Raw genomic sequence first — 19,025 nt, forward strand, 5'->3', positions numbered from 1 at the left:
ACTTCTATGAACAGGGTGTTTTGTTAGTATGTTCTTGGTTTTTATATTAACTGTACAGTTCAATCTTGGGTGAAAGGTGAAACAAAAAACAAAAGATTCTTGGGATACTTTTCTCTGTATATGTTGTACCTGTTACTGCTGGTACTGTATCTGGTATTCTGACTCTGTCTAAATCACTGGAACTCTGTAGTTCTTCGCACTGTAGTATCCTGAAAAGGCATTTCTCTGGTTTTCTCAATGATGGCAGCAAAGTTTGTCTTATTTGAATGGATTCTACCACTTTTTGTTCTTATTGATATTATACTAGTGTAATAGAAATTACTTGACAAAAAAACTGAAAACATGTTGATGCAAAAGCAAACTGAAATAAACATTGATTGATGTACACAGTTGGGAGCTCAGTTTCACTGATCCCTAACGAGAATCAGCTACTGTCATTTAGCATGTATTAAGAAGTGTGTTTCTTGTGTGCTGCTTTTTACCTTTTTTCAGGACCTCCATGTCCATTTGACCTGCAGCTCCCTGAACATGAAGTCCCCTAACATCAGACTGGCTTCAAAGTGCAGCATGGTTTTATTATGATCATTATTATTCCAGTAATATATACTTTACCCTCTCAGTCTAACCTGAAGGGACACATCATTTCACAGTGATAGCTAGGCCTACATCTTAAAATGTTGTGTGTTGTCTCAAATCCACAGCTGTTATCAATTCCTGCACACTCTCTCCATCACAATTCTCATGGTTGCAATGTAACTGTGTACTGTGTCTTTACGCAAATATTGTAGGCTACTTGTATACAAATATAATCCAACACAATACCTTTCACTTTACAACATTCACATAATTGCTTTGTGAATTAAATTTTATGTAGAAATAGTGCAAAAATGCTATAGATTATGCAGTTTAATAGTAGTAGTATAAAACAGTTCAAATGAGCTCCACCACAGCTGACCACAATAAAACACTATCAGCACAATAATAATCTAATGATAAATATAGCATTTAAAAGCGAATTTATTTTCTTACTGCGGCACAGGACGATGTGATATTCTTTACAATGTGTTTTGGTACTGCCACACTTAAAGATCTAAATACATTAAACTATTGGCCATATGGTTATATATTTTATATTTAAGTAAACATACCAATACCACGGGTTTAAAAAAAAACCTATCCATCAGTACAATACGATAGTATGACGCTGTATGAGGTACTTGCTTTCAAGAATTTATCGCAACAGAAATTACGTTTTGGTCCTAAGAATCAATCCCTCCCAATTCATCATTCATCATGAGCATCAAAAAAAAAAAAGAAAAAAAAATTCATCATGAGCATCATCCTCAACTCGGACTTCCGGGTGCTGGTGCAATCAGTGTTTCGATCAGGAGTCATCGCTCACTGAGCCAATCCAATCCAACCTAGGCGGAGGAGCGACCAATAGGAACAGTGCATCGCGCGTTCTTGTCCCGCCCCCAATAGATAGTTTACTGAACTGTACAAGAATTTGGGAATGGCTAACGGTTAGCGCCCTGTCACCGACCACAGACTGTTATACCCGACATGTATTAAAATAACGCAACCCCACCGGCACTGCCACCGCTGAGCTGTCTGTTTGTGTGTGTGTGTGTGTGTGTTTGTGTTTCCACATGCAAACGAAACACAGTGACGCCGAGACGTTGCCAACAAGACCCCAACTCAGCTTACTGCGTTTTGGGTGTTTCTGAAAGCAGCAATGACAACAAGTTTGGACAGTGGACATCGGTGAGACGAGAGAGTACCGGCTAACGGTGAGACGGGGTCAAGCCTGGACAGTTATGTCTCCTGGTGTGATGTGCTGGCTGCTGCTCCCCTGCTGTCTGGAGGTGTTCACACAGGGGCTGTCAGGGGCTCAGGCGGGCTCGGTGCTCAGTGCTGCTAAAACTTTGGTGTGGGGACCTGGACTGGAGACAAACGTTGTACTTCCAGCTCGATTTTTCTACATTCAGGCGGTGGACAGCTCGGGGAAAAAGTGAGTGAACTTAACTGTCTGTCCGTTTTTTTTTTTCCATGTAAGATTTCATTGGCCAACGGTGCTGCTTTCAAGTGCTCCACGTAGCGTCATACTCTGGAGATTTTGAGGTGGTATGAATCAGTTTGAGTATGGTACATTCTACTTTTACATTAATTATGTCAGTTGTTTTATTTTAGTGTTTGAGGCAGAGGACACAGTGTTTGTTAAAACAAACAAATAACTTTGTCTCGAGTCGAAGAATAAAAAAAATAGGCTAGGCATCTCACAGGTATGTGAATTCTCCAATCAGCAAATACGGTACGTTACGTTTATTCATACGAGTTTGTCTTAAGTTTAAAAATAAATAAAAAGTATGTGAGATATACAGTATATAGGCTATATAAAAATCTCATCAAGAAATAAATGTCCTTAGGCTAAATGTAGCATGACCATAACATGTCATGACCATCATGACCTAGGCTAATTGTCACTGCGCACAGAAAGGACAACAGTAAATCTTTCAACCATGTGTTGTGTAGTATGAAAACTAAGACATTAAACTAGTCAATAATAGGAGAGCAGACATGAAAGTAAGTGCCCCAGGCAAAAAGATGCTGGAGAACCTCCAATGACCCCTTTTATCCAAAAGCTCCCACGGGACCAATGAAGGTATCGCACTCTGTGCGTAGTTAGTCAGTGTCACTTTCACTTTGCTTTGTGTCTCGATAGAGATCAGTTTCTCAGTTCTATTCATAGACCCTACAAAAACGACATTATTGTTGTCTGTGAAGAAGGAGACACCATATTACTGTGTTTATGCCAAACGGCGAATTAATTATAGCAACATGACTAATTACAGTATTGTCACCAAGTAATAGAACAATAATGGGAATATTGTTTTGGCACAGTCAATCTGAAATCAAAATAGAAGTGCAGACATGCAGCTTACTGTACGGTGATCTCACCATTAGCTCAGAAACATTTTCTCAAACATTTTCTCTCAGATCTTCTCAAGCTACACTGTGTGTTATATTCAACAACTAAAATTAACACTCAGTTTTCTGCACCATTATTCTTCTACAAGTACACAACTGTCAGCATCTGTGTTAGGAGTCGGTGTTACACTTGTGCCAGCAGTTCAGTTTGTCCAGCTGTGGTCTTTCCCTTAACAGGAATAAACTCTCCATATTCTTCCTCTCACAGTTTAACAACATCACCTGGTGAGAACACCTTTGAGGTGAAGATCGTCTCTCCAGTGGAACAGTTCACCAGGATTTGGACCCAGGTGCTGGATCGTCGGGATGGGTCATTCCTGGTCCGTTACAGAATGTATGCCACCTACACAGACCTTCACATCCACGTTCTGCTCAAGAGCAAGAGCAAGCAGGTTGCCAAGTCGCCATTCGTTCTCCGAGGTAGAATACAACCCATGCTGCCCTAAATTAATAGATACCGGTATTTTAAGAAAAGATTTGTATTTTTCTGGATCGGTGGTTCCTAAAGAACACATACTATATTCATGGCAGGTGCACAATAAAGATCCTGGTCGTGTTTCTGTGTTTCTCCTCTACAGGCCCAGTCTACCATGAGGGCTGTGACTGCCCCCAACCCAGTGGTTCTGTATGGGAGGCCGACATGCACTGCCCTCAGGTCATCCCCCAGATAGACAGGGACCTGTCCCTTTACGCTAGTATCGACCCAGATCGTAACGCAGAGGAAATCCCTCAGCGCTTTGGACAGCGGCAGAGCCTCTGTCATTATACCATCAAAGACAACAAGGTACGCTATGTTAAAAGCATCAGACAGACACCTATGCATAAACCTAATAACACAACGGTTCACATTTAATATTTGGCGTTGTCAGAACAGCTCAAAAATATGGTTTCAATATTTCTCATTCTAAAAATGGCTTAAAAATGCTGATAAATCAGGGATGGGGGAATGCTATTTAAAAAATATGAAGAAACGTACTCGGAGCACAACAGGAAACTAGTGTAACTGTGGCTGAAAGGACTGTCTGGAAGTCAAGTTTAAGGTGTCTCCACAATCCACGGTTTCTCTTTTGAATACAAACATAGCCGGGTAGTATTTACTTAGGCTAGACGGTAATTGGGGTCATACAATGATGTGAAGTCGACCAAGAGCACCCGAGGCTATGTGACACGCCTGTAAGAGTAGTGTGTAAACCAGGTGTTCAAGGGTGCAATCTTCTCAAAATACCACTGCGGACATCAATCCATGTTGTTGTGATAGTGATATGCCTAAAGCCCTATTCGCACAGTGCTAGCATTACGTGGGAACGCACGGTAGTTTATTAGTAGTCACTTATCTGCAGTCCCATGATTTCACACTGTCCACACACAAAAGTAATTTGTGCCAAACACTAAACTTCAGATTAGAAATGTACTAGTTGCTATTTTAAAGAAAGCTTTCAGCCACATCACACAGTCTCTACGACCAGATGTTGATGAGTTTAATTCGTACTAGAGGGTGAAAGTTTATTCCCAAGGGCCTTTATGATGATTTTTATGATCTTAAGGATTTTTATTCCCTTTAGGTCTACGTAAAAACATTTGGAGAACATGTAGGTTTTAGGATCTTCATGGATTCCATCCTCCTGTCACTGAGCAGAAAGGTAAGCTTTGCCTCAACTACATGTATACGTCCTAAACATGTGACATGTGAATGTGATTTATTAATTTGTTAATATGATTTTCCTTTTAAAGATCCTGTTGTGTGTTCTGTGTCCAGGTGAAGCTCCCTGATGTAGAGTTTTTTGTTAACTTGGGCGACTGGCCATTGGAGAAGAGGAAACCCACTGACAACATTCATCCTATCCTTTCTTGGTGCGGCTCTAACAATACCAGAGATATCGTCATGCCCACTTATGATCTGACTGAATCCGTCCTTGAGACCATGGGAAGGTAAGGCCTCCGTCACCATCACATCAGTCACTGCTGCGCACATTTAAAGTATTACGCAAACTAAGGTCTCATGAATATCATATAACCATTACCTGAGAGCTCGACAAGTGGCTCCAAAAAAAAATACACAGGAGCTGTCGATTATGTGACAGCTCATATCTGTAGATGTTTCTGTATACTCCAATACATTTCATACAAGTCTTTTTCCTGTCTAGCAGGTTTGGTATAAATGCATTTGTCGAGTACAGCTTAGCATAAATATCGATTAAGTTTCAATTTGCCGCTGGCTGAGTCAGAAAATTTTGAATCAAAAATAATAATAGCTCTGAGTCCTTTAGTTACAAGGTTCATGTCATTATCGTGGAGACATTTCAAAATGTGCCCAACTTCTCACAGCGGATGACAGTGTGGAAAAGCAGTGTGCAGCTTGTAGGCCAACACTGTCATAGCACAGAACTGAAATAAACCTCAGGCAGGATGCTCATTATTTTCTCATCATCCCTCTCCTGCTTGTATTAAGTTATACCTCATGCATTTTTATTAGGGGTGAGATGGCTGATTTGTGCGTGACAATAAGAATGTTCTTGTCAGGTTTTTATTTTAAACCTAGACTGAGCCAGAATTCAGCTTTTCAGAAAGTCTCTCAAACCTTGTGAGGAGTGATATTCATTCACCACATGTATCCCAGTGTTCCTTTGTATAATTCATAGACAGACCAGACACTGTTATCTACTTTCAGATGGTACAATTTAAAAAACAAAAACATTCTTCCTAAAGATGTTCCCTCATTTGGTGTTTTGATGATGGTGGAGAGCATTGTTCTCTCTTAGTGGTTGAGATCTGGTGACTATGATGTGATAACATACACTTCATTTTCATTTCATCAGACCTCTTCAGTCATTGGAGGCCACGCAGCTGCAGCCATTGTGCTTCTATTCATTATATTGTTTATCCTCTTTAATATTCTACTGCCATTGGAGTCTGGCAGCCTTAGACAAAGTTTTGAAGTTTTTCACAATGGGGACAAACTTTGATCCTTTGGTCAAGCCACAGTCAGTCAGTCATCTCATTGATTACTGTGTTAGTGCAAAATTGCAGTAAAGCCATCAAAAAGGTGATGAGGCAGTGTCTTAGAAACACTAAATATGTATAAAAACTCAACTAGGTTTTAAATATGTATAATTTTGACTGTTATAGAACTTTAGAATAAAAGTTCTTGTATCTGATAAAATTATACAAGGTCCCAAGGTTGAAACAAGGCAATTTGTCATGTCAGCCTCATTGATGTGGCTGCCATTCTTTGATTTTTATCACAATTTGGAAGAATCATTTCCAATCTTCATCACCTATCCAACAGAGCCAATTAAATTTAGTAACAAAGTAGCCAAACATGAAATCAAGTCATATCTCAGCCAAACTTTAATCTACTGACATGAAACTTGCTGTGACTGCTAACAACCCTTTGACATAATAACATCACATTTCCATGACAACTGTGTGTATGTTTTTTCTTTGTCGCCTATCTACGTATGAGGCGGGATTTAAAACCAGATTAAACATTCAACATCGTCTATCCAATAAACAGAGTGAGCCTGGACATGATGTCAGTTCAGGCCAACTCGGGGCCGCCATGGCCAGAGAAGAATGCCACAGCCTTCTGGAGGGGGAGGGACAGTCGTCAGGAGCGACTGGAGCTGGTCAAGCTTTCTAGGGCTCATCCAGACATGATAGATGCTGCTTTTACCAACTTCTTCTTCTTTAAACATGACGAGAGCCTCTATGGACCTCTGGTCAAACACGTCTCCTTCTTTGACTTTTTCAAGGTAAGTTGCTCATGGCAGATGGTGAGTTGTGTCTGAGTTGAGAGAAAATAAATATTGTGCAATGTGAGGTTTCACATGCTTCATTAAAGGACACTCTGACAATGACTTTGAAATAATTCATATCATGTAATCGTGTAAATGTACTACAATCACCAGCCCTTCAGAATAATTAAAGGGATAGTTCAACATTTTGGCAAATTGGCCCATTGCCATAATCCCTATAGTCTACTCTAAGGAGTGGGTTTGTTACTTTTATTTGTAGCGGAGCAGAGATGCTGCTCAGAGCTACACTACAGAGGCTCATGGGATTTCTTGGGTCCCTCATCAAACTCATCAAATACACAATCCAACAACTCCAAAACGCTCTTGTGGACAAGTTGTGACCTGCAAATTCTAAAAATAGCTTGCACCAACAAATAAGGGACCGTGTCCACCAGCACTTGGCGCTCTGGGCTAAAGAACCTACTCCCTAGAAGACTATAGGGATTATGGCAATAGGCCAATTTGCCAAAATGTTGAACTATCCCTTTAACTCATTGTTTTACAACCATAGGAAGGAATTTACAGCACACATGTTCAAACACGCTTAATGAACCCAGCCTTCAGAAAAAGCCAGATGGGTGAGATAAGATGACATGCCTGAGGCCACAGTATTGAACAGGCTGAAAACCCAAACATTCTTCTCAGGAGATCATAGTCTAAACCAGTGCTTTAAGTGATTTTCACAAGTCTAATCTGTAAAATATCTATTTCTCTTCCATCTCCACTAGTACAAGTACCAAATAAACATTGATGGCACTGTGGCGGCGTATCGACTGCCCTACCTGTTGGCAGGAGACAGTGTGGTCCTAAAGCAGGACTCTGGCTACTACGAGCATTTCTACAATGAGCTGCGGCCGTGGGAGCACTACATTCCTGTAAGGGCGGACCTGGGGGACCTGCTTGAAAAGATCCAGTGGGCTCGTGAGAATGATGAAGAGGTGATGATGACGATTGTAGACATGGTGCATTATGTTTTGGATAAACACACAAATAACTTTGTTAGATTTTGTCGGTTTCTCTAGTCTCTGTTGCTGTAAAAACAAGATGCTATGACTCTCTATCTTTCAGGCAAGGAAAATTGCACTGGCGGGTCAGCAGTTTGCTCGCAATCATCTGATGGGAGACAGTATATTTTGTTACTACTACAAACTTTTCAAGGTAACATTTTCTGCAGTTGCAGAGTTATATCAGTCGATATTTTGAAAAAATCCACATTACCAAAACATTACACAACTTGCTCAAACGATCGTGCTGTGCTCACAGAGTATTGCATCTGCACTGGTATTACATTTTTCATGTCATTATGGATAAAGTGGTTTCATATAATTCAGAAATGTGTTTTTGAATACACAGTCGTTCTCAGGATGAACTACCCCTGTGTGCCATGTTCCTCTTTGTAAGTTCAGTGTTCTTCTTGTAGCAATATGCCAAACTCCAGGTCACAAAGCCTACAGTGCGTGAAGACATGAAGATTGTAGAGCAGCCCACTGATGATCTGTTTCCATGTTCCTGCCGCAGAACGAGGGTAAGGGACACAAATAATTTCCCTTTGCACCAAAGTGACCTTGTTACTGTTTCCCTTCACCTCAGCTTGTAGTTTCACACTCTCCTGGTTATGGATCACACCTGCAGAATCTAGATCCACATCACTGAATTGCTGACTCTCTCTCCATAGTTTCCTGTAGTTATTTGCCAAATGAAGAGGTAGAAAGGGGAAATAAAAGCAGTCGTCAATCTGGATCTTGCATAGTTTTGACAGGACGGCACATTTACTTACTTTATCTACCCTGAAGAATGAGTCGGTGCTTAGTCTGGAATGATAAAATCAGTTCTTTGAAAAATGAAGTTGTCAGTAACCTGTTAGTGACTGACAATGTTTATGTAGTTTGTTATAATAATGCCTGTTATGTAATGAACTTTTCCACAGCTGATATTTAAACCTTGTCAGGGAAGAGAAAGCACAGCATTAACCATGGCTCTGTTCGGTTCAAGTGTACCAGCATGTACAGATGTACCTGACGATGAAGCAGTTTAATGACGATCAGTCATCATTTGTTTTATTATATACACCTGTGCTTTCTGCACTAGTGTTGTAATAAGAAAAAGCTGAACATAGCAGTGTGTCTCCATCTGGTGTATATCAACTGTCACTACAATGAATCTCTTCTTAAAAGAAGCAGATGGCCACCAAGACCACTGTCAAACAGCATGCACCCAAACTTCAAAGATGAAAGAATTGAGGTTGTGCTAAAGTAGCTGACTTTTTGTGTATTCCTGCTGACAAACACAGTGACACTGCACCCACACAGGTGTTTTCAATTTACTCCACCTGATTACACGTCCACTGCGGGCTGGGCATGATTCAGCAGGATTTAAGGGACAATGTACTAGCTATATGTATGTAATGTAAAGCTAACTGTAATTTTGAAAGTTCAGCTCCTTTATTTGACTTTGTTTGTTTCTATTTTGTTCTCGTTTCCTCTGGAGTTTGTTGAAGAGTCAGTTTTTCACGTTTTAATGAGTAAGTTTGTTTGGAGTGAACTGCTGTGGAAACATACTGCACACGTGATTTTAACATCAGTCTGTCTGTTTGTTTTTCAGGCAAAAGATGAACTTTGATTCACCTGCCGCCCAATCACAGCGCAAGCCTTTATATCTGATATACTGCCAAATAATTTGTCCAAGTGTGGATCGATTGTATAATATGAATGTCTCCTTGTGTCATTTTTGAAATAAATGCGTTTCTTTTTTATGTTGTATGGTGTTCTGTCTATTTACAAGAAAATACTTCAATGCATCAGATCCATTTATAAACTGCGGTCAAAAAGTGCCTGTAGAATTGTCCTTGTAATACTACTGTAATGACAAGCAGAATACATTGTTCAGATGCTGTGAGACTGTTGAACTGTTCCACACTGCCACACCTCTGAACTTACATTTTACTTTCTGATAAATCTAATAGATTTGTATTCACTTTTACCTATATAAACTTCTTCTAGTTTAGTATGTTATTATTTATTGTTGATTTATTTTTATTACTATAGCATAGAGACCTAATACTGCATCTCCTTCCTCGTGTTTAATGGTGTGAATGACTATCTTTGGTGGAGCTGTAATGAACACTCCCAAACGCTAGATGTCACTCATTTGTAGTCGTGCGATGTTTGGTATCAGGGGAAGGAACCATGGCTCTATGGATCTAAAATCCATGGAAGGAACAGGTTGGTTGTGATGGACAGGTTTGTGGAGGTAAATATCAAACTGTAGCAAGATAAAATGAACATACCGGTAGTTCAACACAGCCCCAATTAGTTACGGTACATTCTGTTTAGTCAGTTATGAACGGTTCTTTTAATAACGCGCGGGCTTATTTTTAAAGACCTGTCTAGACATGTTTGTGACTATTGGGCTGCAGAGATCGTATTGATGATGAGGTGGTCACTGCTGCTCATTAACTTTCAGGAAACGGTGAAGGTGCCGTTTGGGACCAAACATCTGGAGGCTGCTGTGTGTGTCCCTGCCTCCGTGAGGGACGTTCACACAGCCGTCATACTCACACACGGTGCAGGTGGAGACATGAACTTTAAGCAGCTGGTGTCTGTAGCACACGGCCTGGCATCCAGCGGCTTCCTCTGCATCCGTTTCACGTGCAAGGGTTTGAACTTGGGCTATAGGGTAAAGGCTTACCATGCTGTGTGGGTAAGCAGTGCACTTTAACTCATTCAAATGGCACTTGTGAACCGTACCATTACTTTTATTGATCGATTATTGATTTATTAAAGGGATAGTTCAACATTTTTGGCATATTGCCTATTGCCATAACCCCTATAGTCACAGGGGTAGGGAATTACCTTAATTATCGGTGCATGTTGTTTTGAGATCAGTGGAACAGAGACGCGAGCTGCTCAGCGAACACAATGGAAGTGAACGGTAGCTACATGGTCTCCTGTCCTCAAAACTCATCAAATAGCCCTACACAATCCAACAACTCCAAAAACGCTCTTGTGGACCTGCATATTCACCACGCTATGAAATGATAAAGTAATATTATGAGACGGAGTTGCTTTCGAGGCAAATGCGTAGCTGGAACTACAGACATGGCTGCTGGGTGGAGTGCTTCGGCTTTGCTTCATGTGTCATAATGATAATTTGACATGATTATTTCATAGCGTGGCAAATGTGCAGGTCACAACTTCTCCATGAGAGCATTTTGGAGTTGTTGGACTGTGTATTTTATGAGTTTGATGAGGGACAGGGGACCTGTACCATTCACCTGTTTGATCCGACTCTCAAAACAATATGCACCGATAATTAAAGCTAATGAACTTATCCCTATGACTATAAATTATGGCAATAAGCGCATTTGCCAAAATGTTGAACTATCCCTTTAAGTATGATTCAGTGTTAATAAACTGCCCTCTCCTCCCAGGACTACTTGAAATCACTACAGAAGTTTACCATTACGCACATATTCGTCGGAGGTGAGCAGCAGTAGGCTTACTACTGTGTAGCCTATATTACATGAAATAGATGCAAGTGCCACGCAGATGAAAATACCCACATCATATTGTATCATGGGTTCAATTAACCCTCAAATTAATATTGTGCGTTCAAAGACTACAACATACACAGCAGCAGCAGTCAGTGAGTGGGATTTCCTGTGTGTGAAACATGTGTCCACAGGCAGGTCTATGGGAAGTCGTGCTGCTGCAGCTTTAGCGAGGCAGCTGAGTGATCAAAGAGAGGATGCAGCAGTGCAGGGTGTCATCTGCCTGGCTTTCCCACTGCACCCCCCAGGACAGACACACGCTCATCGCCAGCGGAGTGAAGATCTCAGGGGGTTGCCTGAACACATGCCCGTCCTGTTTGTGTCAGGCACCGAGGACAACATGTGTGACAAGGTGTGAGAAATTCATATTAGGCTGACCCTAAAATAATTTTTAAAATGTGATGATACAGAAGTGCAATTTCCCTGTTTTAAGTATACACTAGAGCTATTATTCTCTTGTCAAGCATGGAACAAAATATGTGTAATTACAGATTTGTGCTTTGCATTTAAATTATTGTATTTTAATGTAAGTGCATATATGCTGTTTTTTTGGTTCTGATGTTAGAAAGTTGTTTTAGCACTTGTCTTGTAACTTGAGTCCTTGTTCAGAGAATTCATATCTCTCTTCATCTCAGTCATTCACCATTCAATTGAAATTGCAGACAGCTTGTATTGTTGTGTCCAGTTTTCTACTATTTGCTTTAGATGTATGTTCTGATCAACTATCTCAGCTTGTTAAGTGAATGACTATTTGATGATGTTTCATAACAATGATTTGGCTTTCCCTTTGCCCAGGTCCTTTTTGACGGGATAGTAACAGAAATGAAAGCTCAAGCTGAAGTTTTTTGGCTTGAAGGAGGCAGTCATGGGCTGACAGTGAAAGGAAGATCAGAAGAGTCTGTGTTGGATGAAGTCAACTTAAAAGTCATTACCTGGTTGAGTTCACAAGGAGATTAATATTGTGTGTGTGTGTGTGTGTGTGTGTGTGTGTGTGTGTGTGTGTGTGTGTGTGTGTGTGTGTGTGTGTATAATGTGGAATAAAGCATTTTCTTTATACAATGGTGTCCTTTTTCAGAGAGTCAAGGCAACACAGACATAAAATTACACAAAATCACCAAAACCATTCTTAATTTCAAAGAACTTTGTTTTAACACATTTGACATTCAGTCCCTGTAGCTGGTTATTTGCCTTAGTAGGTCATCTGCAACTCAGCAAAAGGCTCCACAAGAAATTGACATTTACGAACTATGCTGAATTTGCATTTAATCACCCTGGAGCAGAGATACCAACACTGCTCCACAAAGAAAAGTAATCAGAGTCTGAACATATCAGAACAGTAGTGGAAAGAACACGGTAATGCTGTACTGATGAGTACACAAGTGCAGCAGGTAGCCTATCTGTGCAATAATATATTTTAATATTTTTTATTTATTTATAATGCAAACATTATTTATTTTATCGCGAGAAATTAAAGGCTTTCCGGTAATTTAGTAAGGATGCCACTCTTTTTATCTTTTATTTTTTACTTTTTACTGTTTTGTAGGCTGGCAACTGAACCATAGATGTGTAGCCCTCGTTAGCTCGCGCTGCTGTGAGACGGTCAGCTGAATGCCTAGCAGTGCACTGTGCCTTTAAAACGAACCGTGACGTTTCTATGTTGTTGAATGCAATTGGCTGGCGGACTTCCGCATGTTTTTTTTTCTTCTTTAGTTTGTAGCAGCATGGCAGAAGAACCGTGGAACAGGGTAAACATAAGTTTCCCTGGCGCTGTTTCCAGTGTCCGTATACATTTCAGTTCAACATCAGGTAGGCTGCCCTGGTATGATGATAAAATAAACTTATTTCTTTCCTCCGAGACATCATTCGCCTTCCACGTGGTGGTGTGGTGTGGTGTGGTGTAATAGGGGGTCACTCTCCTCGTGGATCAGATATGGGGCAGTGTTTACATGTGCGTGTTTCCCCCTTTTACAGGTACACGCGTTAAAATCCTGCTGTCAGAAAAAGAGGCACTGCTTAAACTCCTACAAAGTGAGATTCTGCAAACGGAGATACGGCTGCTGTATGAGCTGCTCTACGTGCTAAATAACAGCTTCAGAAGGAACAAGACGTTAAAGGGCTTAAAACAAGTAAGCGCCAAGTCCGCAATGATGCCAGTCGATTGGGCTTCACCTAACGTAACCAGCCAGCTGTTGATGTCCTCTCATAATGACACACCTTGCATGTTGTCATTTCTCTCTCAGGTTGAACAATGTGTAAACAGGCTGAAGAACATGAAGTTGGATGAGGTTCTCAAGGAGCTGACTGACCTGTGTCCCAAAGCGCTCCAAAGGTAGATTCAGGTTCATGTGACTTTATTTGTAACCAGAAGTAAATTTGTTGTGCAGCAAAAAAAATAGAGGAGGGCATCCATTCCACAGTGACAATAAAAAATGACAAAGACTCCAGAGACATGGCAGAGTACAAACTTAAGGCAGGACTGAGTCTGTGATGGGTTGTTTTGTCAACTTGCAGACATGCAGTGCAGACCTGCATCATGTCAGAGTTGGGGGTGATTATTGTTGAAAGTTGACATGGCACATAATTATAAACTGCTCAGAGTTGTCACTGCAGACCATTTGAAAAGTCAAGAACAAAATTTAAATAAAAAAGAATGTCCAGATGCTGTAGCTATATTAAAGTTACCTTAGTAGCTAATGCAATGAAGCCAAACATGTGCAGGAATGACCCGTGGCTTTGTGTGTGTGTGTGTATTTTTCAGGAGTCTTGGCATCAAGGCTGGTGAGTGTGATGTTCCCAGTCAGCCCATGCTGGAGTGGCTCTGTCTCAAAGTGCTGGGAGCCGCCCAGCTGATGAGCTGCACGTTGAATCGCTGCAGCAGGGCTTTTGTGTATCCTTTTCCAGATATGGCGTCTTTATGAAACGTCTTGATGCGTTAGTCCTGCTGATTTATGTGTTTTATGTTTGCAAATGTGTATCTCTGTGTTGAACGAGGCTTGATTGTCTCTGTCCTCTTTATGTTATGGGTTTGCCTTAATATATTTTTGTCTCAGACTCTCAAAGCAGCAGATGAAATGGGAGGAGTTTGTGATCTTAAATATGGTGATTACTAGCATGCTCAGTCGTCTGTGGTGAGTGTTTTTTCCTCATTCTCACATCTGTAATATATCTATGCTCTAAGGTAACTCAGTATATTTGCTGCTCCGAATTTGTATTGATGTTTTAAAAAAAAATGCATCTGAAAGCCTCCATCTGTACTTGTGCCTCGTTAGGGTGATGTTCCGTGGTATCCTGGTTTGCCTGTCCACTTTGTACCAGCGGCTCCTGGAGTTCCTCAGAGAAGTAGCTCTTGCCCAGCCCATGCCCTTCCTCACAGACTTCTCCCTGCCAGCAGACCTGGCTCAGTTCCTGTGTCCCTCTGATGCAGCGTTACTGAGCAAACACCCAATGCATGCCAAAGACCAACAGAAAAAATGGCAGAAGATAAAGAAACCCATTGTTAAAGTGGCGAGCCAGCGACAGAAGGCTAAGGAAGACCTCGGTACTGCTATTGAAAGAGGTGTGGAGCTTAAGGCCCTGTTCAGATGTTCTATAAAACTCAATCTCATTCCTTTATCAGTGTAAATGCAGCAAACACCTACCTGGTTATTCACACATAAAGCTGGGGTAAACCAACTAATGCAGTGGTAATGCAGTGACTCTTACAGGTTGAAATAGAGCTGTAATGGTTTTATAATGTTCAATACATTACTGGTTTTTCTTTTCCAGGTGGAGATCATGGCACTGACATGAAGCCATTCCTCAAAGTTATCAGAAAGTTTACAGAGGTATGTCATCAAACCATCATTTTTTAAAAATCTTTTACTATTTGCAGAATATTTAAATGAAATGTTCTTATCTAACAATTACACTGGCACCCAAGGGCAAATCCTTCACGCAGGGAACTCACAAGGCTGACAAGAGACACAAATTCAAGAGAAAAGTGAGAGAAGCGACTAGTTTCGCAGACATGGCAACCCATCTAGAAGAAATGATCCTGTGGTGCAGATCCCAGAGGATGGATAAGGAAAAACGTCTTTTAACCTTCCTGCGTTTGAAGTGCCACAAGATGAAATGCCTAGAGGATGCGGGTTACAAGTAAGAGCAACATCACAGAAACTACTTACTTTATCATTCTGTGACAAATGTTGCACGCTCATATGATTTCTCCTCATCCTCAGTACCCAGAGGAAGCTGCGGAGCTTCAGACGAGATGTTTGCTGGGCCACATTTCGTCAAGGGCCAGCACCGAGAACCTGCCATTCCTCTGCCCCAGAGAGGAGAAAGACTCTACTGAGAACACGATGTCAGTCACTCAAGAGTCAAATCAAAACGGGTGGAAAAGGGAAACATGTGAAGAGACGAAGGAGGAGCAGTGAGCTATCTATGTCAGGACTGTCAAAGCCTGGTCAAAGAAGCAGGACCACTTCTAAGACAACACCTCAGACCACCAACCGTGAGCGCCATGATGACATAGATGATATTTTTGCCTCAGTAGGATTGTGACACTTGGGTATAAGTACATTGTGCATTGTCCTCATCAAATAAACAATAGAAAAAATGAAATGAAACATTCAAGGAAACAAATGACTGCGTGCAGCTCAGTATACAATGTGACACGTTCCTCTGTTATACTGACTTAAAGACAGCAATAACTAGAGGTAAGCAAAGAAACTTTTTATTTGATGCTGTCAATGAATTGGATGTTGCAAAGGATCATTTTAACTAATTCAAAGTTCAAAGTTTTGAATGATAGGAATTAAAAATTGCAATTGGCTGTGGCCTCTTTTTTGGCCCCAGATTATAAAGTCACTATTAATTTTTTTAAATAATATGTCTCATGCCAAGTGCAAAACCAATGTCTGACATCTCAATAAACATAGCAAAAGCACTATAATGTAATAATATGTCTATTTTTTTTTTTTTTTACATTTTTTTAAATTGTATTTTTAGTAATGATTCAAATTGGTAATAACTTCATGATAGTGATTGAAATGTATGATGGAATTATTGTGGTACTGAAAACTTTAGCCCCGTTCATACATACTGCCAGTGCAATGAGAAATGCATTTACTACTAGATAATATAAAATCAATATGACAAATGAAGTAATGTCCCAAATGGATTGGCATATCTAATGCATAGACTGTAAAAAGAAGATCTAATGTCAGAAAGGTTGTCTAGAGATGACCTGACTAACCAAGCAACTTTAAGGCTCCACCTGGTGGTGATGGTCATTAATGCGCTCAATTATTATTCCCTGACTGTTAATATGATACAATATGGAATATATTTCTCCGCTTTATTGATTGTGAAGCCCTTGGCAATGTGAAAAAGCAGAGGTGCCACTCTTCTCAACTAAAATTGAATTTGTGCTTTTAGACTGGCTGTGTGTTATTGGACAGTGTGGCCTCAGCTCTTGCCCTTTTGAAGTCTGAGTGCTGTGCAGACAAAACTGCCACCAAATCAGAACATGCAGGTGTCTGGCAGTCTGTAGCAGCCATGACTGCTCAGGAGTGAAAGCTGTGCACCAGATTGGGAGCTGAGAGTTTTTTTTTTTTTTTTTTTTCAGTGGATATTTAGCTACTGCCCACTATCTTATCATCCTTTGCCAAAGGCAGCAAAGTCCTCCCATCTGCACAAATACAACAGCGCTGTGTTTTTTTTACTCCTCAATGAGCCTGACTGGGTTGAGTTATGGTGGCATATGAGCCCACCAGCTTCATTTGTGCATATGAGTCTGCACTCTGCAGATACCTGATTGCTGTGCTTTTTAGGTTTTTATCTAAACCACTTAGTCAAGGTCAACTTTTGCACCTTCCTGCAGTGAAGGAAAGGAGCAGAGCTAAAGGATTTAAGTCTGTATTCTGCATACATGAGCACACAGGAAGTCAGCCCCTTTTTTCTCTGCTGGAAGTTAGAGTGGCTGTGCCAAACACTATCACGATTTTTCCACTTTGTCAATGTTATGGACACAGAGGAGGATATGAATGTCAGCAAACCTCATGGACAAGTCAAACAATGCTTCTATTAACGGCATATAGGCCTATCTTTGATTTTCACGAGTTGTAAGTCATAATTAAATGAATGGTTCTCCAGGGGTTCTATCATGAGTTATAGGGTCTGTGGGCATAATATAATCTAAGCGTCAAGAAAAGGAAAGTGCATCCATCTAGGCCAACCAAGCAAATTAATTTTTACCAGTGCCATTGCTAAATCAGCCTGGTTCCCAACAGCTCGGTGACATGAGGAATAAATGTATTCCAAGGGTATGCATAAAGTGGGAAAACAAGTGTAGAAAAGTGCAAGGTCAAAATCCTCATTAAGAGACACTGAATAAAAAAAGTGCACCAATGTAATGTGTTTTTTCTGTCTTGAATGGGAGGAGATAATCATCTTTGTATGTTTTTTGAGTGTTATAATAGTGTTTAGAACATGTTTTCTATCTTATTGTCATACAATCTAACTGATCAAGTTTACAATTTCATATGTGGAATAACAGAATTGGATATTCTTATGAAATTAAATATAATATTGTCCTCCATGTAGGCTATAGATGCAAAGAGTTTTTTGTACCAGCGCAAGTATAACATCATCTCTTCTAAAGAATGTGTTCTTTTTGTCTCCATGTCCAAGAATAAATGTATGTAAAACCCTCTGGAGCATAAAAAGCAGAGCACATACGTACTAGTATTATGCACCATTCCCCTGCTGCAATTAAGATGAGAAGAAGATGAAAAAAAAAAAAAAAAACACATGTTGGATGTGAAGACCATTATATTATTTTTTCATATTTGAGGCCAGTGGTCTTAAATACTTATGTCTTTTGGGAGAGAACAGAGACAAGCTTTTACTCAATTTCACAAATTTGGCCTAAAAAAAAGCCCACAGATGTGCTATTACTATTTTGCTGTTATGTATGAAAAGCTAGACCAGACAACTAGGGCGGATGAGTGCACACCTTTTTAATGGTATTTTTTGAGACTTGTGTGAATCCAGAGGACTCTTACAGGTTTACTAGAATTAATGTTTAAACAAGTCTAACAGTTTATTGTTTTAGCCATAATTTTATTGTAAAAAGGTCATAACAGTAGTTCAACATTAACCCAGTTTACTAGAAATCACTTGTACTGTAGGCCTACCTCACTTCTGAGCAAAGTTTGAGCTGCTGGGTTTGGGGAATTAAGGCTACTGTATTATGAGACAAAGTGTAGTTTCTAATCATGTAGGCTATTATAGCGAACTATAGCCTATGTTAAAAGTTAAAAGTCGGCAGAGAAAATTAATCCGAAAAATTCAAGAGCTTTTTGTGGTCAGATAATGTATGTATTTATTTTTGTTGTCTCTCTTTGTGAATAGAATGTGTTTTTAGTCTTCTGTGATGAAACAAACAAACAAACAAACAACATCAATTTACCGTTCTTTGTTCTTCTTTTTTATTGACTCAGTATTGAATATCTGTTTATTTGTCTGTCTGTTAATTATTGGACTTGGAGTCTGTAAAATAAAGCTATAGCCTACTATAGCCTACTAATTAAAATGAAAATCAACATTTTCACAAAGTAAATAGCCTAGAGAATGCGCTTTAATTTTTAATCAGTTAAAATGCTGTGATCGCTCAGTTCCATTTCTTATGTCAGCCCTCATGTTTATGTGTG

The 19,025-nt window shown here is 40.1% G+C and overlaps 2 protein-coding genes across 2 annotated transcripts; both read left to right on the forward strand.

Annotated features, from left to right (window-relative positions):
- The first annotated feature begins 1,489 nt into the window (after window positions 1–1,489).
- On the forward strand, window positions 1,490–9,539 carry poglut2 (protein O-glucosyltransferase 2). The gene is made up of 10 exons (XM_083996539.1): window positions 1,490–2,011; window positions 3,197–3,408; window positions 3,567–3,772; window positions 4,551–4,628; window positions 4,745–4,917; window positions 6,503–6,740; window positions 7,511–7,720; window positions 7,851–7,940; window positions 8,203–8,307; window positions 9,384–9,539. Exons 1-10 carry the CDS (start codon window positions 1,818–1,820, stop codon window positions 9,399–9,401), a joined length of 1,524 nt encoding a protein of 507 aa, XP_083852665.1. The 5' UTR covers window positions 1,490–1,817; the 3' UTR covers window positions 9,402–9,539.
- Window positions 9,540–9,989: 450 nt separating this feature from the next.
- LOC311004300 (nucleolus and neural progenitor protein-like) lies at window positions 9,990–17,810 on the forward strand. The gene is given in 15 exon segments (XM_083996290.1): window positions 9,990–10,031; window positions 10,245–10,481; window positions 11,212–11,263; window positions 11,466–11,683; window positions 12,127–12,203; window positions 12,205–12,207; window positions 13,049–13,137; window positions 13,303–13,457; window positions 13,572–13,660; window positions 14,090–14,218; window positions 14,382–14,459; window positions 14,601–14,887; window positions 15,097–15,155; window positions 15,251–15,465; window positions 15,549–17,810. Coding segments are annotated over 15 exon segments (2,031 nt in total). The 5' UTR covers window positions 9,990–10,013; the 3' UTR covers window positions 15,874–17,810.
- The last annotated feature ends 1,215 nt before the right edge of the window (window positions 17,811–19,025 follow it).

Source organism: Trachurus trachurus (genome assembly GCF_905171665.1).
Source record: "Trachurus trachurus genome assembly, chromosome: 21".
In the NCBI taxonomy this organism is placed as follows: Eukaryota; Metazoa; Chordata; class Actinopteri; order Carangiformes; family Carangidae; genus Trachurus; species Trachurus trachurus.